The sequence below is a fragment of the Salvelinus sp. IW2-2015 genome, linkage group LG37 (genome assembly GCF_002910315.2).
Source record: "Salvelinus sp. IW2-2015 linkage group LG37, ASM291031v2, whole genome shotgun sequence".
NCBI lineage: Eukaryota > Metazoa > Chordata > Actinopteri > Salmoniformes > Salmonidae > Salvelinus > Salvelinus sp. IW2-2015.
The window spans coordinates 13463606-13489246 of NC_036876.1; the positions used below are offsets into that span (position 1 = coordinate 13463606).

At 44.5% G+C, this 25641-nt stretch overlaps 2 protein-coding genes across 5 annotated transcripts in view; both read left to right on the forward strand.

Annotated features, from left to right (window-relative positions):
* Window positions 1–17391, forward strand: part of eml3 (EMAP like 3) — a 29056-nt gene extending 11665 nt beyond the window's left edge. For 2 of the 3 annotated variants that reach the window (XM_023982204.2, XM_070437909.1), the window contains 23 exons: window positions 3982–4158; window positions 4367–4481; window positions 4708–5205; window positions 6873–6989; window positions 7276–7304; window positions 9427–9456; window positions 9760–9880; window positions 10238–10387; window positions 10574–10643; window positions 10737–10847; window positions 11780–11875; window positions 12905–13039; window positions 13385–13523; window positions 13877–14028; window positions 14160–14285; window positions 14602–14733; window positions 14835–14902; window positions 15184–15272; window positions 15418–15515; window positions 15694–15781; window positions 15903–16001; window positions 16104–16234; window positions 16338–17391. In XM_023982204.2, the coding sequence (XP_023837972.1) occupies window positions 3982–4158; window positions 4367–4481; window positions 4708–5205; window positions 6873–6989; window positions 7276–7304; window positions 9427–9456; window positions 9760–9880; window positions 10238–10387; window positions 10574–10643; window positions 10737–10847; window positions 11780–11875; window positions 12905–13039; window positions 13385–13523; window positions 13877–14028; window positions 14160–14285; window positions 14602–14733; window positions 14835–14902; window positions 15184–15272; window positions 15418–15515; window positions 15694–15781; window positions 15903–16001; window positions 16104–16234; window positions 16338–16538 (2972 nt within the window). In that variant the 3' untranslated portion in view covers window positions 16539–17391. The remainder of the gene's footprint in view (window positions 1–3981; window positions 4159–4366; window positions 4482–4707; window positions 5206–6872; window positions 6990–7275; window positions 7305–9426; window positions 9457–9759; window positions 9881–10237; window positions 10388–10573; window positions 10644–10736; window positions 10848–11779; window positions 11876–12904; window positions 13040–13384; window positions 13524–13876; window positions 14029–14159; window positions 14286–14601; window positions 14734–14834; window positions 14903–15183; window positions 15273–15417; window positions 15516–15693; window positions 15782–15902; window positions 16002–16103; window positions 16235–16337) is intronic. The other variant, XM_023982205.2, reaches the window with a different exon arrangement.
* Window positions 17392–17885: 494 nt separating this feature from the next.
* LOC111960246 (metastasis-associated protein MTA2) overlaps window positions 17886–25641 on the forward strand; it is a 28497-nt gene continuing 20741 nt past the window's right edge. Inside the window, exons 1-4 of one of the 2 annotated variants that reach the window (XM_023982161.2) lie at window positions 17886–18237; window positions 23984–24051; window positions 24745–24762; window positions 24994–25087. In XM_023982161.2, coding sequence (XP_023837929.1) covers window positions 18210–18237; window positions 23984–24051; window positions 24745–24762; window positions 24994–25087 — 208 coding nt within the window. In that variant the 5' untranslated portion in view covers window positions 17886–18209. The remainder of the gene's footprint in view (window positions 18238–23983; window positions 24052–24744; window positions 24763–24993; window positions 25088–25641) is intronic. The other variant, XM_023982162.2, reaches the window with a different exon arrangement.

The window sequence follows — 25641 nt, forward strand, 5'->3', positions numbered from 1 at the left end:
AGGTAGGCTATTGTTTTCTTTTTATGCAACCCGCCACCCACCCGCCCTTCATCCACACGATATTTAATGACCCGAAACCCTCCTGCCCTGCGACTATAACAGCGTGTGTGAGAGAGAACGAGTCTGGGAGAAAGCGAGTGATCGAACAATACTGCAATACTGAAGAGTGTATCTGTATCGACAAGTGAATAGATCATGTTTCAATGCTCCTGTACACATTGCATTGTCTCTCCCGTACGTTTCTAATTACTTGGATACATTTTTGGCCACAAGTTTTTTGTTTTTTGCTTAATGCTTCACGCACAGTTGATCAAGTCAGCTGAGATTTGCCAAAAGAGAGAGTTGGAAGGCTGGCTTTTGATTTTGGTTTTAAAGCCAGCGGATTGGAGCAGATCCTAATTATTGTGTTACAATACAGCTGAGTCCCATAAACTGTGTTTAGACACGTAAGCCCAATTTTGATATTTTTTTCCCACTAATTGGTCTTTTGACCAATCACATCTAACGTGAAAAGAGCTGATCTTTTTCAGAACGGATCTGATTGGTCAAAAGCTCAATTGGTAAAATAAAAAAATAAAAATCTGAATTAGGCTGCCTGTCTAAACTCAGCCATAGAGCCTCACAACCACATTGTTTAATGTAGACTCTGAGATTAGACTTCCTCATTGCTTTAGGGCCCTATTATCTGTAGGCTGCAGAGCATTTACTCTTCACAATGCTAGTGAATATCAATATTCCTTAGAGGACATTGTGCCCTACCTCAACCACTTGAGTCAGGTGTTTCCTATCCTTAATTAGAGTACAGTAGTCTTGCTCTCCTGCTAAATTCTAAGACCTCTTCAAACAAGTGTGTGAAGTCATGTTTCCCTGTGTGTGTCATCATGACCAAGTTCATGGAGTTGGTGGAAAAAAACAGTTTGCCTTTGATTTTACATTGAAAGTGTGGAATTTCAACTGGCAAGAATATATGTGTAATGTATCAAATCCATGGCATAGTGTCTAACACGCCGTTTTTAACCAGAGCCTTAGATATACAGTATATAGTTATGGTTCTAAAGTATAGACCTAAATGAATCCAAAAAAAGCTTCTACTACTGTAATGTTAATATAACTGGAAGTTATCCGTTAGCGTCATTCTCTCATTTAATTCATATTWTACTGGGTGAAATGCCACTGTATTCTTCCATTGCTGTTGTTGATCTGTCTCTGTGGTGTGTGTGTGTCCAGTGAGAGGCCTGGCCCTGCACACGGTTGGCCAAGTCTGTCTGAACACAGACAGCAGACAGAGACTCCCTCCCAGCAAGCCTCAAAGACCCCATTGTGTGTGGAGTGGAGCCATGGTGTTCTGGTCCAGAGATTGAGTGTGTGGGATGTATCGAATGAAGGCATAACTGGAATCCCTCTGTCTCTGAAAAGCGAAACAGTCTTGTAAGGCCTTAAGGCGAGAGATATTTTCATACTTTCAAGCCGATAAGCCAAACTGGTTCTCCTCTTGGGATGATTTGCATGTTTGCTTGGCCACCGCATTCTTACCCAACCGTTTAAAGTGTTGTTTTTGCCTTCCTTACGAGCKAAGCAAGGCAAAACAGTCAAGTGCTTTAGAAGTTCTTAAGAAACGCCTCACCAAGTGCTCAGTAGTAAATGGGTGAGAGGCACTCAGTCAGAACCACTCCTCTCCTCAACCCTCAAAGGGAATAAGCCCACTTGCATTACAAATACTTATTATCAACAACAATGACTGTGAGATGATCGCTTGACTGCTACAGTGCTTGTGTCAGCATGAGGATTGAGTAGTAGCATATGCTATATCTCACCTGCAGTGACAGTCGGTAAAAGGTTAAGGAGGAAGGGAAAGTAACGATCTGTGAGTCACTTTCATACAATAAAGGAAACGATAAGCTCCCCAACTTGGATATGATGCATGGGAAGGCCTGGGGGAGGAGGAGGAGGTGGAGAAAGAGAGGAAGAATGTGGCAGTGTTCATAGTTGACGTTAGCTGACAGTCATGTGCGTCCTCTTGGAACGGACTTTGGAGAACGGAAGCCACACCCACTGGATGCCAGTTTGGCCTGGTATCAGTTATTGCATCACATTAACCCGCTGTGCCAGATTCTCAAGGTATATACACCTCTTCAACCCAGTAGATGGCAGAGCTGTTAAGGCATGTTTGGAACACGATTCATGGTGATTCACCCACGTGGTCGGTTTTCATTTCATCCCACAGAAACGCTGTTCTTAAGTGCATCGTCAATGTGCTTCCAGATCCATATGCATGATACAGAATACGCAGGCTATGTAATTCAAACGACCATGCGTATTGATTTGTAAGGTGACCTATAGATGACTCTGTACTTGTTAAATCAATTCAAACTTTCTTTTCACAGAACGTTTTACAAAAGTAGACTCGGAGAATCGGTCTATTTATCCACGATCAGGTTCTGAATCAATCAGACGACTTACTCTTTCCCCTGACCCAGAGAGACGTAACAGTTTTATTGGACTGCATGGTCATTGGTCGGCGTGGTTACCATAGCAACATATGTCCAATTTAGGGAGGAGGAAGTATTTCATAAAGTGATAGAAAAAGCAGGGATTTTCCAACGGGGAACTGTAGACCCACACACACACACACACACACACACAGGTTTGTTTTACAATTGATTCCCATTCAAAATCCTATTTTCCCTAACTCCTAAACCTAACCCCTAACCCTAATTATAACCCTAAACCTAAAATAGCATTTCTTTCCTTGTGGGAACCAGTGAAATTGTGGGGACTGGCAAAGTGTCCCCACAAATTGTCCTTGTTTTACTATTCTTGTGAGGACTTCTGGTCCCCACAAGGATAGTAAAAACAAACACACACACACACATACTGACACACAATAGAACAAATGTTGCCAACCAAAGCAGGAAGTTGTGTAGGCTGCAAAAAAAGAAGGACAAAAAAGCTGCAGTTGGCTCAGAGTCTGATCATTAGTCACATGACATGTGGATTGCAACACCCTGGAATGCCTTCTGTCTCCCTTTCACCTCTGAGGAAATCAGTTGGAAATGTAAACATGCAGGATGATAGAATAGATCTAATCCCAACATGTTGTACACACAGAGAACGTGTAAATCTGTGGTGATTGATTAATAGCCGAACAGATTAAAATCCATTCATTAAACACAACCTATTGATAAACAAGTCTTCCTACTGCCATGTCTCAGGAAATTCGCAGGAAACGTGGACATATACAGAATCATAATGGGAAAGGCCCGAGACGTGCGCACTACTTTAGAGAAAGTAAGTCTGCGGACACTTAACAACCATTTGAGCTAAACCTTGTTCCCTAAACACAAACTGATGATAAACAATTAGAACATTCCACTCCTTTTTGCGAGGCTGCCCCTGGAAATTGCAAACGGTTGAGAGAAGCAGAAACACATGCCCTTAGCTCCTTTTCTCCTAATACTGGCAATAGTCTCCTGCCTTCTTTATTTTTGATAAAAATGGGACTTAATTCAGTCAGTAAGCAGCATCAAAGCCTCGTGATATTGAAGTAAATAAACCATTTCTCTCCAAACTCATCGACACTTTCATCTTGTTCTTTTTAAGTTATAAACAGTGCTGGATGAGCACATTAATGTTGGCTTCAAAGGCCCATCTTCATGCACAATGTATGTCCTGTCTCTTTTGAGGAAGATTTGTGGGCTGTTAGCAGTATTTACAACACTCACTGCGGTCATGTCTAAGTGTGCTCATCTTTGGAAGTTCTCCCTTCTCTACAGTTCTTTCACGGTATTCCGCGAATGCATTGCTCCTGCTTGGTTTATACCACTTCTGTGGGAGTTACAATGGCATGACATCATGGAGTTGGATATAGGCTCCTCATTGGTTGTCCTTGTGCGTCCTTAGCATTTACTAATGGTTCATCTAGTTCCAGACTGTCTAGTTCCATACCATCCCCTGATTGGTTGTCTTGGTCCATCTGCACAGATGATGTGTCGGCAGGCAGCAGCGCTGAGTACCCAGACCGGGTGTCCACGATGGAGGGGCGCCTTCAGTTGCAGGAGAACGAGATCACTCTGCTCAAGTCATCACTGGCCGACGCGCTGCGCAGGCTCCGCCTCCACGACCAGCTGATCCCCCTGCTCAAACAGCAGCTCATCGCAGGTGGGTGGCCAACCATCACACCTTAGATCAGATTGCGGTCTTAAACGACTTAGGCTTACATTAGTCAAACCATCTACAGTACCAGAAGCCAATAGAATAGAATCGAATCAAATAGAATATTATCCCATCCCTATGACCATTGTCTTGTGCTTCAATGTCATGTCCATCCTCAATGTGTGTGATTGTGTCTTACTGTATATGACCTCAGTGAACCCTGCAGCGGCCCGTGTCCTGAACCAAGTCTTCTGCTCTGATGGTTTCTCCAGCTCCCGTAAACTGTCTTCCAGCTCAGCCCTGGATGGCACCCGCCACCCTGCCACCAGGTACTGTAACAGCACAGAGGGAGTGGGTAGGAGAGACCTATATAAAGATATGGCTCTTAGATTATCAACGTGTGTAAATAGGGCATCGTTTTTCAGTCAAGACATTGGACTTAGTGGCCGGAATGTGGATTTCTAGCTTCTATAGTAAAGTCTTATTGGATTCAGTTTGATATTGTATGATGTTTTATCCTTGTTGATCTCAACTCTACACTGTGTGTGTCTCTAGCCAAGTGGGAAACAACATTCAAGGTGAGAATGGTCACTATGGGGACAATGGATCCCTAGCCCCTATGTGTAAGCCCCCTACATATGATCGGGCTACCCAGACAGAGCTCACCCCGCTGGGGCAGGACCAGGGGCTAGACAGGGTCCCCCTGGCTCTCACCAGTGACATCCAGAGCCTCTCCCTGGAAGATGCCCTCCCCAAGGGTATCTCTCCGACCGAGGGGTCCCGGGCCACGCTCCACCGCATCCAGGGGCTTGAAGAGGATGAGGAAGTTGAAAAGGACCTGAGCAGGGCGTCTTCTGTAGAGGAGCCCATCCACCCCACCACCATGAGGAGCCTCCAGAGAGAGGACCTCCAGGACCCCAATGGCTCCACGGAGAGCCTGAGTTCAGGCCGCCAGACCCCAATCCCGGGGTCCCCAGCAACCCCTAAGGACCTGCCCCCCAGTCCCCGGAGCGGACCTCTCTCCACTATCCTGGAGGGCCAGAATAAACCCTTGTGCGTTATCGTCTCCTCCTCCTTCTCCTCTTCTCCATTCCTGCCTGATTGCATGGCTTTTGGGGATAAATCTCCTATTCTCTATGCTTGTGTTTCTACAAACCCCCCAGTGTCAAAACTCTAATCTATGAATCCGTTTGCGGTAGACTGTTGACCGGGGAGCGTACATTACGTGCTCTCTCCCGCTGGATCCGGCTGCTGTGTTATTTGTCCATATGTTTGAGCCGGGGGCTAAATAAGTGTGATTGGGAACATAAGGCCCTGTGTCTCATAATGACAGCGCTCATCGTATGCTGAGTGACACGTCCTTGAGAGACAACACACACACACACACACCGAATCAAGCGCAGTGGAAAATGTGTTAAGGGTCGTGCGGCTCAACCCTGTGTATATAATAGTAGTGAATGCCAGGATAAGCTGGGGGCCATGTCAACACCTCTTTGATGTGGGGATCTAGAATACAACGTTTCAAAATGGCCGCGTTGTCCAAGCAGCAGCCGTTTCACCGCATATCCATGAAAATGAATAAAACACAGTCTAGTTATGTCTAGAACAAAACTTGATCTCAGCCCAAAGAAGTGGTAGCCTAGTTATGCGTGTCAGATGAGTAGGGGCCAGAGTTAAAAAAAATAATAATAATAAAATAAAACGTTTTTTTACCGTCAATGTGATCTGATCAGGAAAAACTCTGGACCATAGTTAAACTCCATGCCCTACAGATAAGACATTGAATCAATGTTAAGGGTTACGTTCAGAACAACTGGGGTTTGCAGTTAAACACAAGCTGAGTAGTTCACACGGTGTAACAATAACACTGGGGTTGTGTTCATGAATCCACACTAACCTGATGATCTAACCTGAGCCTCACCCTTTAACGAAGTTCTCCTCCTTCAAGCATGGATTGATTCAGCATGATTTCCTGCATGCGGACATTTCAATGGGGCTTTTCATTGGTCGATTAAAAAAAAWTTTTTTTTTGCTGCATGCCGCTCCATAATCACAAAATAATTGCTACATTATTCCTCTAATTTGTTTTTGTGTTCTGTGTGTGTGTGTGTTGATGTTTAGTTTGCTAGTTATGACTTGGAAGAGGCCTATTGCTGATTGATAGCATATGTTTCAGTTAGCTCTATCATGCCACACCGTTAGAACCAGCGGCGCTATGGATGGGAAGTCTAAGTTATGAAGTACTTTTATCCAGATCCAAACCGTAATATGAACTAGGCTATTCAGTTACATTACATACTTGGATACAAACACTGTCTACATAATGTACCTAGTATGTGTAAAATCAGTAGGAGCTTCAGGGGAAGGGAGTCAGCTGGGTTTCACTTCCTAGTTCTACTTCCTGTTACATACCTCGAACATCCCTGGTCACATGACGAGGGCAATTTCCTCTGATTTATTGAGCACATCATCAGGAAAATGGTTGTGTGGCTTACAGGAAATCCCTGGCCCGTCATAGAATACACGTTGAAACACAGACACATTCATAGTTCATCTGAGTGTGTGCGTGCAAGCGTGTTTGTGTGTGTGTGTGCAAGCGTGTTTGTGTGTGTGTGTGCATGTCTCTGCGCAAGTATGTGTTTGTGTTCCCAAGTGTGGTTGTCTGTCTCAAACCCTGCACATAAATCCTCTTATACAGACTCCCTATCCTCATTGTCCAGAGTTCGCAGGAACAGTGAGAAACTGGCAAAGGACCCCCAGGAGAAGACCAAGAAGAAGTTGGACAAAAAAGCAGCTTCTTCGGCCAACCTCCTCACCCGATCCCCCAGTCTGGAGAGGTGAGAGAAGGCCCATCTGATCCATCAGCAAGACCAGCTTTCAAACTCATCGTCACATCTCATTTTCCTACGGGCGCAGAAACATATTTCACTAAATAGTCACTCATTGGAAAACAAGTGCCCTTTATATAAAAAATAAAATTCCTTTCCTTTTGAAAAGTCTTAGGATATCCCAATTGCGTAAGCTGGGCCCAAAGACTGTATAATATAACGGTTGGTCCAAGTGTCTGAAAGAGTCTCTTGGATATAGTATCTAACAGTTATGTTTTTTTTCTTTTTCTCACAGCCGGACCAAAGAGCTCATCGCCAGTGCAGGTAATGTATATCCAACAACACTACTCTCTCCAGACTCCCTACAAAGTATTATCCAACCATAGTCTCTATATTGGCTTAAATGACTCACAGACTGATTGCAGGCCAGACCTGGACTGGATGAATAGCCCATACGTACATAACAGCTCCAGCTAACCTGTGTATTACTCTACCTATTATTAAATGTGTCCATAGCCTCCATTTAGGGGCCCTGTAAATGCATAAACATAGTTATAGGCTGAAAGGCCATCTCATTTTTGGTGTGTTAACTTCTCATTCCCATTCTTTAGTTGGGGACACTAAACTGCATACTAAATGTCAAAGATAGTATAATGTCAAAGATAGTATAATGTCAAAGATAGTAGCTTTTATGAGCGTTGGCTTGAAGTATGGTTTATCTTTATAATGGTGACTCATTCCTAAACCAGAGCGAGTTAAGAGGACATTCCCTCTGATTGTTTCTGTGTTTTTACCAGTTGGACCTAATGGGGATTCAATTGGCGGAAAATCAGTTTGATGCGCCCATCCGATTAGCATAATAGTCTGTAAATTTGATCAGTGAGCCACAAGACAAGGGGTTTCTATTAGACAAAGGGTGCATGGAGTGAGCCTCAAAAGAGCTTACGTCTGTGTATACTAGGAGCATACTGCAACTACAACAACAACAATATTACTGCTACTAATACTCTGCACATTATAATAATGACAGTCGTAAAAGTGACTGGCCACTGGACGTTGCATCCATCCTCTAGTCGTCTCTAGGCTCAAAGGTCGCTCGGAGTCCATCACAGTCCATCCCTCTGCCACAACCTAAAATAAGCCTGGTCAGAAATATCCCTCATCGTACTGTGATCACAGARACACTTTTTTACACTGGCTTATTTATGAGGTAGCACGGCAGCCATTCCTGATGTTAAACACAAGAGAGTCTGTTTAGTGCTCTGCCACTCCGTTCTGGGTTGGGACGCTCCCGTTGGACTCTCCCTGGAAAGCCATCCATTGTGGTTAACCGTGCTGCCGCACCACTCCGAGACTCCTGACGGGATGATGGATGACTGTTTTACCCGAGAAGAACGGTTTTCAACAACAACAAAAAATATTTCTCTCTTTCTCTTTCTGTGAGCTTGCCAGGACTAGACGTTTTCCCGTTTTTTTTTCACTGTCTCTCTGAGCTGGCCCGGGACAGGTCTGCCTGAATTCAACACGAGTTAGGTCATTTCTGCAACTGTCTCTTCTGCATCACGAGAGGGTTGTAAAAAGTGTAACCAGGTCTTTTTAAATTGAACTCACTGTATCCTAACTGAATGTCCATACTTGGAAATGTGAATGGCTAGTGTGGAAATACCCCTATATTTTAAACCAATCCAAATCTGTCATTGATTTGATTCGACGGGGTCCAGGAGCAGTATGAAGTAGGCCTATGGGAAAATTCCATGTAGTGTCACTAATGACTAATAAAAGAGCTAGATAATAACTTACAGTAGTTCAACTGTACCGACTTCCCTTCCCATGCTCCTTCAACCTGTGGCGTGGGCCCTGCCTTTTTAGTTTTAACAACTAACAACCTTTTCATAGTGAGACATGCAGATGGGTCAAGCCCTTTTTCCCACCAGAAACATCCAGAACCAGAACCTTCCACAACACGTGTAAAACATATTTTTTTAACTCTCCACTCCCCAACCTTTTTAAATTGAAGAGTGTGAGACGTTATTGGTCCTAGATTGCAGTCCGTTTCAAGAGGAGATTCACCTGGTTATTGAGATATAATGTATACACAGGATGCTTTAAGCTCGGACACGACTCAGACAATCCATCTTCTTTCACCACCCTAAAACAATATGTTATGTTCTCTGTCGAACATTTGTCAGGCTCTGATGTTTTTTTTATTTTATTTGACCAACAATTGCGCGCCCCACAGTTTGGGAACCACTGGGTTAGGTGACAGGCCTGATGTTGGAAACCCACACCACTGGTTTGCTCATAGATCACATTCGAGCGGCTCTGAAACTGGTCCCAGTGGATCCGTAATGTCAGAGCAGGACCTGCCCTGCTGCAATCGGCTGTGATTTAGTTCTGCTCGGATCCCTGTGTTTATTTGTCTCTGTCTCTTCCTCTCCTCTCGTAGGATCAGCCGGATCGAGACGAGGAACCCAAGGTACGAGACATCATGGGGGATGTTATGTGTTAACTGTTATGTCGTTCAACTACATGTAGCTCTGAGACTTGGGCTTGGGATTCATACAGGTTAATGGCACTGCACTGTTGACTTAACATTATTGAATGAATTAGGATCTAAATGTGATTTGTGGTGTAGGATATTGTAGCATCACCAGGGCTTTGGTTGAGGATAGGTTAGCGAAAGTTCATATTGAATCATGGTAGCAATTGGAGATGTACAAATATGTATCCATGGTCCAGTCTTGTCATACATTTTTCTTCATCTGTCATTGGCTGACAGGTCAATCAATCAAGATGTTCATCCGCGGTCGACCAATCACCATGTACGTCCCCTCCAACATCCAGAACTACGATGATCTGAGGATGGAGCCACCTGTAGAGAAACTGGAACTCGATTGGGTGTATCCTTCCTAAGTCCCTCCCACAAGTCACGACCAATGGGGCTTTGATCTAGCAACATACTGTGTGTTTTTAAATCCCAGTCATGGTTGATTAGAATATTTGATATCCTATAGTGCAAAGTTTATTAGATGAAAGCCATTAAGTCAATTTTGCCCATGAGTCAGATAGAGAAATGTATGTAAATTCCCTAATGTCCTTGAGCCAAGCCCTCCGTTTCAGTGGAAGTTGTGTCATCCATAAATCACCTGTTATTATGGGTGTAGCTGTGGGTGAAATTGCTTTAGGCTGAATTAATGATTTAGACTGATGAACCAATGAGACGTTTCAGTGATGTCACCTTGACTGGAGCCGCGTAGTTACGGTTACCGGGGGCGTGACTGCCGAGCCAACCTGTACCTGCTGGCGTCGGGGGAGGCAGTATACTTCATCGCCTGTGTGGTGGTGCTGTACCACATCAACAACCGCACTCAACGCCACTACAGCAAACACACAGACTGTGTCCGCTGGTGAGTGGCTCACGTTGAACCATGACACCTCATGTCATAATTCAAGTTTATTTGTCATGTGTATAAAATACAACAAACTGTACAAAATCAACACAAATTGTTGTTGAGCAAGCAAAATGTAAGGAATTGATTGTCAAGTTAAAAGAATGTGATGCTGTATAAAATCACAATTTGTCTGTCCTTCAGTCTAACCATCCATCCAGACAGGGTGCGGGTGGCGTCGGGGCAGACGGCTGGGGTGGATAAGGATGGCAAGGTGAGGCAATTTATGAATGAAAATGTTTACCAAATCTATGTACTGTAAATGGTCACACTTATCAAGTCCTATACGTCTAATTGTGTCTCTCAGCCCCTGCAGCCATATGTCCACATATGGGATTCCTCCACATTGATCACCCTACAACAGATAGGACTGGGCACGTTTGAGCGAGGTGTAGGATCTGTAGCCTTCTCCTTTGCAGTAAGTGTTCATCCTTACTACAAAATGAACGGTCTATATTTTTAAGTACCTTGTCCTTTGTCAACTCGATAAGGCTTTTGAAAAACACCCGACACCAAATCTCCATACAACACTCACAAACAACCAATACATGCTTACATTGAGAGAGATGGATAAACTCAGCAAAAAAWAAAAAGAAACGTCCCTTTTTCAGGACCCTGTCTTTCAAAGATAATTTGTAAAAATCCAAATAACTTCCCAGATCTTCATTGTATCCCGTGCTTGTTTAATGAACCATAAACAATTAATGAACATGCACCTGTGGAACGATCGTTAAAACACTAACCGCTTACAGACGGTAGGAAATTAAGGTCACAGTTATGAAAACTTAGGACACGAAAGAGGCCTTTCTACTGACTCTGAAAAACACCAAAAGAAAGATGCCCAGGGTCCCTGCTCATCTGCGTGAACGTGCCTTAGGCATACTGCAAGGAGGMATGAGGACTGCAGATGTGGCCAGGGAAATAAATTGCAATGTCCGTACTGTGATACGCCTAAGACAGTGCTACAGGGAGACAGGACAGACAGCTGATCGTCCTCGCAGTGGCAGACCACGTGTAACAACACCTGCACAGGATCGGTACATCCGAACATCACACCTGCGGGACAGGTACAACAACAACGGGACATGGCAACAAACATTTTTTTGTTGCTGAGTTTATATATATGCCGTTTTTAGCAGATGCTTTTATCCAAAGCGACTTACCGTCATGTGTACATATATTTTGTATGGGTAGACTCAGCGGAATGAACCCACGACCCTTCAGACGGTTTCACATTAGCTATTGATCTCCGTTTCCCTGTCCTTGTGACTCTGCATTACTTCTCCATCTGCCATATGGCCTCTCACTGGTTCCTTCTCTCGCTCGTACTCACGTCTCCTCCGCTTGCAGGACTCTGGAGCCTTCCTCTGTGTGATTGATGACTCCAATGAACACATGCTGTCTGTGTGGGACTGCGCCAAAGGAACCAAGCAYGCAGACGTTAAGGTAAAGCAATGCACCAAGACACACACGCATGCACACTTGGCATTCATGCAAGCACACAGGCACGGACACACCTACATGCATGCACACACGAACACACATAGAGAGTCCTATTCATATTGCACAGTAGGTTTATTGCAGTAAAATGGTAATAATCAATACCATTTACAGTATACATCTGCTTCCTTGTGCTATAACAAACCTGCCCATGTACATGAAATAAGCCTCTAGTGTATCTTTGCTGGGAGCCAAGCCTGTCATTTGCGTGCGTAGGCTTTGTTAAAGCCAGCGTTCCTTGGAGTGAGAATCTGTAGATGCCTGAAAAAAAGAGGACTGTTTGCATAGATTAAGAAAAAAATATGGCGTCCACGTCACCTCGTTCTGTCGCAGACTTCTGTCCCAAATTTCTCAACTTCCCTGAGAGTAAGTTCAGCAACGTTGCCACGGCAACTGTGTAAATATTTTAGACAGTGAATTTGTCTGTGTGTGTGTGTGCGCGCGTGTGTGACTGTGTGTGTGTGTTGGTGGGTGGTTTGGATATTAGGTGGGTGTTTATATGAGCTAATTTCCTGTCTTTGGTCCTCAGTTTCTTGTAGCACACATGTATGATTCGCCAAATAGATTTTGCATAAGCATAATTTGTCATGAGAGTGCCATAGATTCAATAGTCCAGTTTTTGGATCTCCAGCAAAAATTGGGAGTGGTCACATGGGGGGGGGGAGGGGGGGGTTAGCAGCCCACATAAATATAGCAGTTGGTTCAATGTACAGTATGTAACACATGCCCATATATGCCCATCCCCCACGGGACTGTAATGGAATAGTTCAATGCTTTTTTTCATACAGTGCAGCTGCTGCCCATTTGAGACTTTGGTGCAGATGTGTTATGCATTATACCCTCTTATACAACATTTTAATTGTCCTCATAGAAATGCAGTTATGAGATACTGGGATTCACAGTTTCAATTGATACTTAGCATTTGAATCAATTATTTCCCGACTTGAACTCTTCCCCTGGCGTGTGTCAATCCAGAGCACCAACGAGGCAGTGTTTACAGTCGAGTTCAACCCTAACGACAGCACCAACATCATCACCTGTGGCAAGTCTCACGTCTACTTCTGGACGCTAAGTGCCGGCTCACTCACCAAGAAGCAGGGCATCTTCGGGGTGAGTGAAATCCATTATAAGCCCCTACAATTACATTGACAGCCTTTTTCACGTTGTCAAAAGGTCAACAGCACCCTGTAAACATGACCGACTGGGTATATCAAACCCGGCTTATTTGGATGCCTCAAGAAAGACTATTATAGCCCACTGAGCTGAAGCCTAGACCCGTCTGCAGGTCTCAGGCAAGGCTATTTATCAGTGAACCACCTCCACTACATAGTCATTCAAACTCATTTGTTGCATACATGTTTATCATCTTTATCTTACTGTCAGAAATACAAAAGATCCCACACAAATATAGCCATTCAAACTTGTTTGTGATGTTTCCTCTCTCTTCTCTGTTAGAAATACAAGAAGCCCAAGTTCATCCAGTGCTTTGTGTTCAGCCTGACGGGAGACGTGCTGACCGGGGACTCCGAGGGGAACATCCTGACCTGGGGCAAATCACCCGGCGACGTCAAGACACTGGGGAAAGGGGCCAAAGGTAACTGTCTGTTCCAAATTAGGACTAGGTTCTCCATATGAAATAAATGCAAACATATGGACAAAATATCGTTTCATTTGATTTAGTACCTCCTCAACCAACTATGCTACCAGACGCCATAGCTGTGACTCTTTTTCCCCTTGCTCTCCAAATGTGTGAGACCTGTGACAATAGTAAGTAAGTAGCCTTGGCTTGTGTGAGCCGGGAACGGCTCATAGGAGCAGGAGCCGATCTCCTGTTTCTGTAGCGTGAGGCAGCATGATGTACAAGTTACACCCCCTGGACAGGACGCTCGTCTATCGCAGGGCCTGTGACAATAGACGAAGTCATCTTCTCTCTTCCTCCTTTTGCAGAGACGTTTCAGATCATGCGTCAGACGCGGGCCCACGACGGCAGTGTGTTTACTCTGTGTATGCTGCAGGGGGGTGCTCTCCTCAGCGGCGGGGGCAAAGACCGTAAGATCATCCGCTGGAGCGCTGACCTGGCACCCGAGAGAGAGTGTGAGGTGAAAGACGCGTGTTTGTGTGTGTGCATTGTCACTCTTAATAACCAAACTGAGCGTGTTAAAAAAACTTTTTTTGTGGCTATTTATGTATTATTTCCGAATAATATCTACGTTTTATGTATTTGTTATAGATTCCAGAAGAGTTCGGGGCGGTCCGTTGCATTGCGGATGTAGACGGGGAAGAGGTGTTGGTTGGTACCACCCGAAATGCCATCCTAAGGGGCACTTTCTCTGACGGCTTCGTGGCCATAGTACAGGTATGTAAACATTAGCATGATGGAGTATACGTGGAGTGATATGTGGAGCGGTTTGCGGTTACACACCTGGTCTGCACATGTTCTGCGTTCCGATTCACTACACTTCTCCCCCGACGTGCACAGCGCACTTTCTCGCTCCCCGTCGTGGATTTAAAAGCATTAGATTGTTGTATCCATAGGTCAAACTACTGGAGGTGTCAACCATGTCTTACTCCAGGCCAATCAGTGTCGAGGAGTGAACATTGAAGCTTCGAGAATAGAAACCGAAAGCCAGCGTGTGTGATAGTGTGTGTGTGTGTTGCTCTCCCCCGTGCAGGGCCATGTGGATGAGATGTGGGGCTTGGCCACACACCCCTCCCAGGATGTCTTCCTGACCTGTGGACATGACAGACAGGTGTGCGTGTGGAACACAGAGGAGCACAAACTGGACTGGTGCACCACGCTAGAGGTGAGCGGGCATAAATGTACAGACGCACGCACCTACACACACACACACACACACACACAAGGTGAAACATATTCTTAAATACTTATCCTCATATTTTTCAGGAGTATGGGCTGTGTGCTGATTTCTGTCCCAATGGGGCTGTGGTGTCTGTTGGGCTGAGCACGGGCAGGTGAGACACTCCACTCTGAAATACAACCGCATGAAACGCGAAGACTAGAGCAGGCAACAGAAGTATCTCATTCGTTATCAGCTAATCTACTGCGTTAATCAGTATCAATGCGTTCCTGTTTGTCACGATGTCGCCGCTAGATATTTACCCCAAACTCCGGGACGATAAAGCAGAATCGTTTGTCTGGAGGATCGAACCTTCACACTGGTTGTGTTCCTCTCTTCCCAACCCCACCCCCACCACCCCTCACCACCACCCACCTCCCAATCTCCCTGTAACAGGTGGCTGGTCCTTGACCTGCAGACCAAAGATGTAGTCTCAGACTACACCGACGGGAATGAACAGCTGTCCGTAATGAGATACTCACCAGGTCAGAGGTCAAGCTCCTTCAGTGTCACAATGGAGCGAATGTCAACCACGCTTCAGTAATATGTGCTGACTCACCACTACGTTTGACCTCTATTGTTTTGTATTTATCTCTATTTGGAACATGTTTTTTTTTTTTACCCTTTCAGATGGAAGCTTCCTGGCCGTGGGTTCCCATGACAACTTCATCTACATCTATAACGTCACAGAGAGTGGACGGCGCTACTCCCGCTACGGAAAGTGCAATGTAAGTTGCAGTGCAGTCCTGGGATGTTGGGAATGGTTGTGGATTATTTATGTCATGAATGAGTGATCCGTTGTGGGTTACAGTTAGAGCACAGTGGCCCTGTTGTTCAGTCAGACACGGGACATATTTGTCATGGTGTTTGGGCGTTGTGTCACTTTGTTATGTCTGTTACCTTTAGGGTCACTCCAGCTTCATCACTCACCTTGATTGGTCCAAAGACGGGAAGTACATTATGTCCAACTCAGGCGATTACGAAATCCTTTACTGTGAGTGACTGTGCAAACAACTACATTTTTATTTGTGCATGTCTCATTTGAACACGTGTATATTTTTGTCATGTCTAATTTCCCTAAGTCAATTATCCAAAGGACTATTTTACTCAAACAGGGGACATCGCTGGAGGCTGCAAACTGCTGAGGAACCGCTATGAGAGCAAAGACAGAGAATGGGCGTCCTACACCTGTGTACTGGGCTTCCACGTCATGGGTGAGAAGGACCAGCATTCAAACTATCACAAGCCTCTCAATATCACTCAACCCTTTACCTGTGGCTGACATGTGTTGTGTGTTATTTTGTGTCGTCCCACAGGTGTGTGGTTGGAGGGTTCAGACGGTACAGACATCAACGCCCTCTGTCGCTCCCACAATGAGAGAATGGTGGCGGTGGCCGATGACTTCTGTAAAGTCCACCTCTTCCAGTACCCCTGCCCAAAACCCAAAGTCAGGAATAATTCAGTGCCACATTTTTCAATTGATTTCAATCATTTTTACTCCTTCCACCAGAAAGCTCACCACATATCAAATGTCTTATTTTACCCATCAGGCTCCAAACCACAGTTATGAGGGCCACGGCAGTCACGTGACCAACGTGCGCTTCACCCACTGTGACAGTCACGTGCTCTCAATGGGCGGCAAGGACACCTGTATCCTCCAGTGGAGGGTCAAGAGAGGAGGGACGGGGGACAGCGGGGGAGACCGCCTACACTCCTCCTCTTCCACCTCAACCAGCTCCCCAGAACCTTAAGGGAGAGAAGGAGACATGGAGAGAAAGACAGAGACTGAGAGAAACAGAGAGAGGCTGATAGAGAGACAAAGGGGAGAGAATGTTTACAGAGGGCGAGGGGGAGAGAGAGAGGGAGCAACGTAGAAAGAGAGTGGCTTCTGGACCTGTGGCGTAGTGTTTGTGTCTGGCTCTTAAATCAAAGCAGGTTTAGGAATCACATCCCTTATGTCCATAGGATTCTCTGTTCAAACACAATGGAGTTTTGTAATGCAGATATGAGCCACACATGATGTAATGAAAACGTTAATACATCTGGGCACAATTTACTTCTCAGCATGAGTGAAATGCTGTTGAATCTTTGTGAATGTCCTCGACTGATGCAATTGGAAAAAGGTCAAACTGTTGGGACTGTTGGGACTGCCATCATTAATTGACGACAAAGGGATCAATTGTTGACAACATTCCAAAATATCCTATTTTGTTTACTAATTTGTTTACCATGCAAGCTTACCCTAGTGGGGTTTTATGGTTATTGTCTTCTCATAAATGTCATATAAAATCAAACATATCTTGTGCTGTGTCGATCTCTATGAATATTGAACTTTTTATGTGCTTCAGACCAATTTTGCATTTTGCAAAATGGTGACAATCACTCAAGTGCCTTAGAATTGAATAACAAAAATATTTTCTTTACTCATATTGTAGTTGAAACTAATCTCTCCTGAGTATTAGACAAATTCAGAAATGTTTACCTTTATTGTACACTTTGCTTTTGTATTGGATTTCTTCTATGTTTATTTAAAAGTACTTTTAAATGGGTCGTGGTTTTCTTTGTCTCCAGATATTTCTATCAATAAACAATGACAAACTAGTGCTTATGAATTCATAGCATCCTTCATTATAAAAGCATGCCTGCATTTCCAGTTACACTGTAGTGCTAAAAACTGTATGCTATCGAAATGAACGCTAGAGGGGAGTGTTGTTCAAATAATGGGCGTTGAGTTGGCATTTTGCTTACTGTACCTACTGTATCTGAATGTAGATTTTAGAGGAAGTCTGATGGAAGGCTGTTTCTCATCAATGTGCTCATCTGCATACTCTTCATGCGAAATATGCGAATCAGATTATCTGTCTTCAGTATTGCTTTAATTATATCTATGGGCTGACACAATAATGTTGGTGAGGGTTGGAGCAACTCTGTCTTGCTGAGAATTGTGTGTGTGGAATAAGTAGCCGGAGTTTTCCGATTCTAAGTTACATTTTCCGGAGATGACGTTTACAAACGAGTGGGGGGGGGGGCAGTGTGTGTGTGTATGTGTGTGCAAACTGAGCGGAGGTGAAGAAGAGGAGGATGAAGCTGGGAGCTGAGGATGGGAGGAAGAGTGGAGTAAGAGACAGGCTAGCTATCAAGGGCTGTGTATGCATGCCTGCCTGCAAGTGTGAATGCGTGAGTGAGTGTGGAAGAGGGAGGTCGTTATCGGACTGAAACAAAGACGCATTTTGGAACCCCGAAACATTGCAACGGAAACTTTAAACTTTTACCCGCCAGAGCTTGGCTACTGTGCCGGGTCCCGGCTTTGTTTCGCGGCGGGTGAGGTCTCTAATAAATGCAGGGATAAAATAGCTCCAGATCGACATTTTTAACGCAAGAGGGGAATCCCTTGGACAGTGTTTGTTGGGGGTAACGAGAGAATGGCGGCCAACATGTACCGAGTGGGAGGTAAGTATTTTTTTATTTTTTTTTATTTTGAGGAGCCCTCACGGCGAACGTTAGCTAGCTATGCTAGGGTAATTAGCTAGCTGATTTGCATTCGCTAGATATCTATCGAACGATTGTTATTTCCGCGAATGCTGGCTACCAAGTTAGCAGGCTAGTGCTAGCTAACTTAATAGCAAGACATGTTAAATTAGAACGCGTTCGTTGGCTAACAATCTAATGTCAGTTGTATTTTACGACTAGTTAGTCCACTTGTAGTGTAGTATAGTCAACCAAGTTTATATCTAGCCTGCCTCTAATTGCTTTGTTGAAACCAATGATTTATATCTTTGGTTGAAACCAGCAAGTTAACTTGAGTATGTTAGCTAGCTAACTAAAGTTACTAGCTAAAACATGGTTTATTTACTTAACTACCACTTGCTGGTTTGACTAGCTACCTTTTTACAATCAGGCTACCTATGTTATCTCGCTAGCTAGCTGTATATTTTTAACTCGCAAGTTAGCTTGCGAGCTACGTAGTTAGCTACTGTAGTTAGCGTAAATTAACGTTAGCATACACAGCAAGGAAATGTATTATCATTGGGAAGACGTATTGTTCAACTTCAAACTACTCTGCAAATTGTAACATTTTGTAGAAACTATTATTTACCATTTAGCTGCATTGTTTAGCTGCCAAGGTTAATATAGTGCATTTAGCAAAATAACAACACTGAGGTCTGCATGTTAAAAAGCCGGTAAACGTGCGTTGCGTTAGGTCGCAAAATGGCCAGAGTTAAGCCGGCTCCTCAATCCCTAGGGTCGACAGCTTTATTTGATCATCAACATTGCAATGATATGCGATACTATTATTGCTGGTGAGAAAGATTATCAACATCAATGATCTTGACTCGGTTGGTGCAACGTTGTTGTAATTCACGTTTCCTTTCTGTCTTGGCTCGAGTAAGTGTTTTGGTGGATGCACAGCTACTGTGTCAGTGAAATATAGGCATACATTCTGGCTATTTTATCGTTGTGTAAGGTTCCACAAGAGCGTCTGTATTTAGGTCACGTTGATTAAACCGTGCAGTCTCATCGAAGATGCTGTCTGCTTTCTGTGCATAATATAACTTGAACAATACAGCCTACAGCAGGCATTGAATTCTACACCATTGATAAATACATACAGACGTCTTGCAATATATGATGATGTTGAGTTGGGCTGTTTTACAGGCAACAGTATAGATGGATTTAACTACTGACTGTCTGAAAGACATGACACTGCTGAGACTATTATTTCTTGCAATGCATTGTTTTAGTTGCAGGATTATGCAGTCATTGATTTCACCTCTACTAACATGGCAATTTCAGCAAGGTATTTCAGCCTTTCAATCCCTATACTGTATCCACCCCACAGAGTTCTGCTGACTTTTTTTTACAGGTTGAAAAATATTCGAGGTAATAGAATCCTTCATTTTTTCAAGGCGCACTGGTGCTCCTAAATAAAAAGTCGAAGTTGCACAGCAAAATATTTAGGCGCATATGAGAGTAAAATGGTCTAACTGTAGAGCCCCTCCCCCCTCGGTCATCCTGGCCTTGAGACTGTGCCCGAGATGGCACTGCCCCACAGATGGTAGTGTCTTCCGGCCTGTCTGCCGGCAAGGCCTGCTTGCCTAATCCCTCACAGCGCTGCATCCTAGCACCTCAGAGCGCGACAAAATGCTTATTAACCCGTGCACCGTCGGCCCTCTTGAGGGGAACCTTCCCAGAGAGCGTGCACATACGGCAGCCATTACATCTATTGTTGTTCCACTGTTGAGGAAAGTGATGTTCTTGCCAATTTTCCTCGCTCCAGTCAAGGTGGTCACATGAACCACTGCCTAACAGAATATCTACCCAGTTGGGTAGGGCTGGGCCAGCGTTTCCGAGTAGGAGTCCTGATATAGAATCAGTCCCTCCCCCGTTCATTCAATCTTATTCATTGTGAACTAAAAGGTTGAACTTATCCTCTATCGGCACTCTTACTCTGAGACTCGCTATACATATGGCCACTAGTCTAGTATGCAGTGGTGTGTCAAGGAAACTTGTTCTTGTGGGATTTCATTGTACACTCAAAATGTTGTGTTTAGCTTATTCTGTTATCTTCCCAAACGGTAGAGACAGACCATACACGGCTGCTCTCTTCCTTTGGCTAGTAAGAGTCCTTGAAAATGTGTTTTGATGCGACTTCCCTCAATAGTTGAATGACTGTCACAGCTACTGACTGTGTTGCTCCATGTCTGTGGTAGAGTTTCTGCTCTGTAATGAAATGACGTGTCACTCTTGACAAATTGTGTGCTGGCTATGAAATTGTGCTCTAATTATTCATTTTGAATACGAGTGCGCTGTGTTATATTTGCTCAGTTGCGGTTATTTCTGAGGGTCCCACATGTCATAGCGTTGCCATTTGTCTCTGGACCTCATCTGATCTTTGATAGTCTGCTGGATTTAGACTTGCTACTGTATTAAAACATGCCTTTACCTCATATAAGACCACATGTCCCTTCTGGTGAATTGTATTTTAAGCTGTTACTTGTCTCCATTAGTTGAATTGAATGCTTTGGTCTAGGTCCTGCTTTATAGCCAGAGGCGCCTATTGAAATCGACATTTTATTTGTCACATGCGGCCCAAAAACAGGTGTAGACCTTACCGTGAAATGTTTACTTACGAGCCCTTAACCAACACTGCAGTTCAAGAAATGGAGTTAAGAAAATATTTACTAAATAACTAGAATAAAAAAATAAGTAACACAATAAAATAACAATGACGAGGCTGTATGTGGGGGTACAGAATAGTCGAGGTAATTTGTACGTGTAGGTAGGGGTGAAGTGACTATGCATAGATAATAAACAGTGGCAGGCTGGATACGGGTCCTGTTGATATAGTGGCGCAGCGGTCTAAGGCACTGCATCTCAGTGAAAAAAGTGTCACTACAGTCCCTGGTTCGAATCCAGGCTGTATCACATCCGGCCGTGATTGGGAGTCCTATAGGGCGGCGCACATTTTGGCCTGGGTAGGCCGTCATTGTAAATAAGAATTTGTTCTTAACTGACTTGCCTAGTTAAATAAAAAAATATAGAGCTCGTGGAAGGAATCAGTGCTACTGGGAATGCATCAACTGTGTAAGGGGCTAATGCAGGGTCAGTGAGCTTGAGACCCGGGACCCCAGGCTGACCCTTGTGTAGTATTGACTGTTGTTTTGTGACATTGGCTTTTGTTACATGTGAGTTCATCCTATAGAAGTGAATGGAATTGGTGAAAATCCACTCACCTGTGTTTCAGTCCAATGTCTCAACAGCAACATTACTGGATCGTAGGTTGTTAGTGCTTGCCACGGGTGTTTTGTAAGGAGCAATAGATTAACTGGTAAGACTGATCCTAAAACGATAGAGCATCAATTGCGTCATGAAAGGACAGATCCTAACGGCACCACAAGTCATTATAAATGTATAGACCTAATTAGGCAGTTCTTCAGATTTCTTTAAGGGCTCCCTCCACTCACTACTCTGAATCCACCCACAAGCACCTAACACACTGCGCCACAACTGCCACTGTTCAGTAACTGCAATGGACGAGAAGCATATTACTCTTCCTGAGATTATTTGTCCTTCAAACAACAATTGGTCATATTGAAATGTATAACCTACAAATGGAACATCCATAGGCATCTGGTTAATGCTGACTGACTCTGGGTGTCTGAGCTGAGGTTGTCTTTTCAGAAGTGCAGATTGTGATCCCCGTTCAAAAAGCCCCTGGTCCTTTGATCCGCGAGGCACCGCTTTAGCCTGCTCTCTCCCTGTCTCTCGCCGTTTTCATCCAGGCGGGCACGGAGCCCCCGTAGCGTGGAGAGAGGGCTTCATGTTTTCATTTGTCCCGCTGGGGCTAGACCGAGAGCCGAGAACATGGTTGAATATGGAGAAAGGGAAAGAAGAGGATGACAGTGCTGTGTGCGGTCTTTTCTTTTCTCTTGAGCCAGAGTCTGTCCACCCCAGTGTCTGTGGTTACATAATGGCAGTGGAGGCATTTCTCCCGTCATCCACGACGTGTTCTTTTAACCTAGGAGCGGAAAATATTTTTGAWACCTCTGATTGTTCTGGCAGTTCTCACATAGAAACTTAATTGGTAGGGATGATGTTTGTTGTGTCTAAAAATAAGCAAAATCAAAGGGTCGTTTTGATAATCATATTTTTAATGTCGTATACATTTTAACGTGAACATTTGTATTTCATAATCTAGACAAACTCCATATTTGAGAGAACACTATATGGAGTTTAATGTCACGAAGATGTCATCTGGGTTGTGTACGGTTCACAGATCACAGGGTCTAAAATTGTCCTAAAAGGTCAAATTTCATCAAACGTGGTTTATAAGACAAATGTAAAAAGCGTCCTTCCACCCAGTGAAGTTTTTATGTGAGAGTTGCCAGAACATTCTGACATACCGAAAATATTTTCTGCTCCCGCTTGCGTGGAATCGCCCCCGGGCTACATCCTGTAACTCTCCTTCTATAGAATAGATATGATCGCTGATGCATTGCAATGTTAGCCAATGTTGGTGTCCATCTTAAAGGTTAGTGTCCCTGAACAGATGCAAGGCGACAACATTGCTCGTCGACACCCATTTTCAATATGTTTTCTGTATTAGCCTGGTTTGACTGGCTATGTCTTGGTGTAGACAATGTCCAGTCTCCACGGTAGTTATAGATATTATCACATAATTTGCTTGCGTTTCCTAGATTGATGTTGAACAGAGCTGTTGATTCATCAGGACAGTTATTTTGCTGAGAGCTATGTTACAGGGCCTTTGGCTTTTGCTATGACCTTCAAATGACCCCTAAAACACACTGTCTGGTTTCCCCTTCCACTTCACTGCTAGAATTAAAATATTGGCCACACGAGCCAAAATATCACCTGTCGTGCCTTAATCACTGGCGAGAAGTAATTTAGAGGTGCGTTTTTGATATTGTAACCTAAACCGTGTGAGTAGCCTAGGTCTATAATGGTGGGCATACCAAAACAATTTTGGTGTGTCTTCAAAGACTGACTTCTCTTCTGGGTAATTAATTGATTCGCCTATTATTTAGACTTCTCTACTTCAGTCATAGGCTACTATCAATGGGCTGTGTGGAAGAGATTGAGGCCCACCATCTCTGTAGACAAAGGCAGAGTAGGCAAAGGTGCTGGGCTTTGTTCTTTTAACTGAAGTCCCATTTTTGGGGGGGGAGTGGGCGGGGGGACACTTTTCAGTAACACCAGCATCTCTAATAATGTAGCCCTATCATGAGATATTAGGGAAATACCCGAGATGTCGCATGCAAACAGAAGTCATCTTATAGTGGTACTGTAGTCTGGCGTAGCCTAGGATGGCTGAGTGAATATTGGCTCACTTGTGCTTGAAATGGCAGACACAGGCGGGGTGTGTTGTGCAAGGCTATTAGCTCTCCCCACCAAGCACCTGTAGGCTTTTTGATGGATTGATTTTGCCTGGTGAAAGCCTGTCTGAGTGGTGGTTGACGTCATCTGCCATTAGTGGTGGTGGGTTCCCCTTAGTCATATCAATAAGTGACCGTACCAAGACTCCAACAGAGTCCGGTCTCCACACAGACGCATTAGTGATTTTCATCTGAGCGTGTTAAGAGTAACCGGAGAGGTCAAGTTCAAAGTCATGCTCTGAATTGAAATGCTACAGGTTTTTATGATTCATATGACTCAGACTTTTGTCTTTCCCTTTCAGATTACGTGTACTTTGAGAATTCCTCCAGCAACCCCTACCTAATCCGCAGAATAGAAGAGCTCAACAAGGTTGGTACAATAATCTGTCCTTCACATCTACCCTCTGATTCGGAGCGTTTACATAACAACTCGCTGACATTGACAGCCCCATCTTGTAAATGTAAAGCTTATCATATCTGACCTGAGAGCCTGTGTGTTTGTAACTCTGGGGGCGATGATGGTGGTAAAACACACACACCCAGAGAGAGAGATTCACACACACCTCCTAGGTTCTAACCACAATCTTCTTGCCCCCTGCCCCCCTCTTCCCGGTGTGTTGTGCTTTCGTTAGCCAGCCAGGACTACTACAGTAGTGACAAGGTGCTGGTGCAAGAGACATTACGTAATGCTGCTGGCTATAGCAGTAGCGTAGTGGCGTATGACACAGGCTTGTTTCCCAGTCAAAGGATTAAGCTCATTTATATAACACTCTTAAATTGAAGGGGTTGTGGCGAGCACCACTAGCAGAACTCTGTCCTTCTGAGCACTAATGGAAGAGGAGGAGGAGGAGGGGGGGGTGCAATAATACATATTATTATGACTGAGGCTGCGTCTGAAAATTCCCTTCCCTACGTAGTGCGCTGCTTTTGGAAAGAGCCCTGGCCAAAAGCAGTGCCCTACATGGGGAATAGGGTGCCGTTTCGGACGTTACCTTGAGTGTGAATTAGATGAGGAGCCCAACATTGAGGCCTCAGTTTGTCGTTTCTCTCTCCCTCTCTTCAGATCATGGTTAATCCAATGGTAATGATGGAGAGTCTCGCGTCACCCCCTCGTCACTTACAGCCCCAGTTTAAGTTCTAGCATATATTCAATACATTTGATTCAATTCAAAATGGCCGATTTCCATTCATAGATGGGGAAATCGTATCTATGAATGTGGCATGCCGTTCAGAGAATAATATTGTGATTATGGCAATCATTCGAAGTATTGGCCGGTAGTGACTGACCACTCTTGTCACATATGTCTCTCAGACGGCCAATGGGAACGTGGAAGCCAAGGTGGTGTGTCTGTTCCGGAGGCGGGACATCTCGGGCAACCTCAACACTCTGGCCGACAGCAACGCGAGTGAGTACAACAGCCTTTATGTCCGTGTCGTCTCATCGCAGTCCATCAGTGCTCTGCTCCTTCACTGCGCTCAGAAAGAGATCAAGAGGCCTATTACACCACACACACACACACACACACACACACACACACACACACACACACCACTTGAGAGAGTCAACTCTTAGCTCTATGCCAAACTCTAATGTTGTGCGGTCTATGGACTGTGTGAAGTTATTGGAGAGCATTATTAGAGTAGACGTCTCTTTCGTATAAACCAGTTTATTATCTCCATCCAGAATGAGTACTGTGTTGCGTTCCAATCAGATTGGGATCTCCCCCTGCACTACCAGCAGACAATTGGCTCTGGCTCTAAGCAGAGGGATGCTCTGCCCGCTTCCCAAATGGAACCCAATGTAGTTTTCTGCTTTTGACCAGGATCCATAGGGACCTGGTCAAAAGTAGTGCACCACATAGGGACTAGGCTGCCATTTGGGGCGGACCGTCTGTCTCCAGCTGAAGCAGAACGGCGTGTGTAAGAGTGTGCTTACTGCGTAGTGCTGTTCCACTGCAGC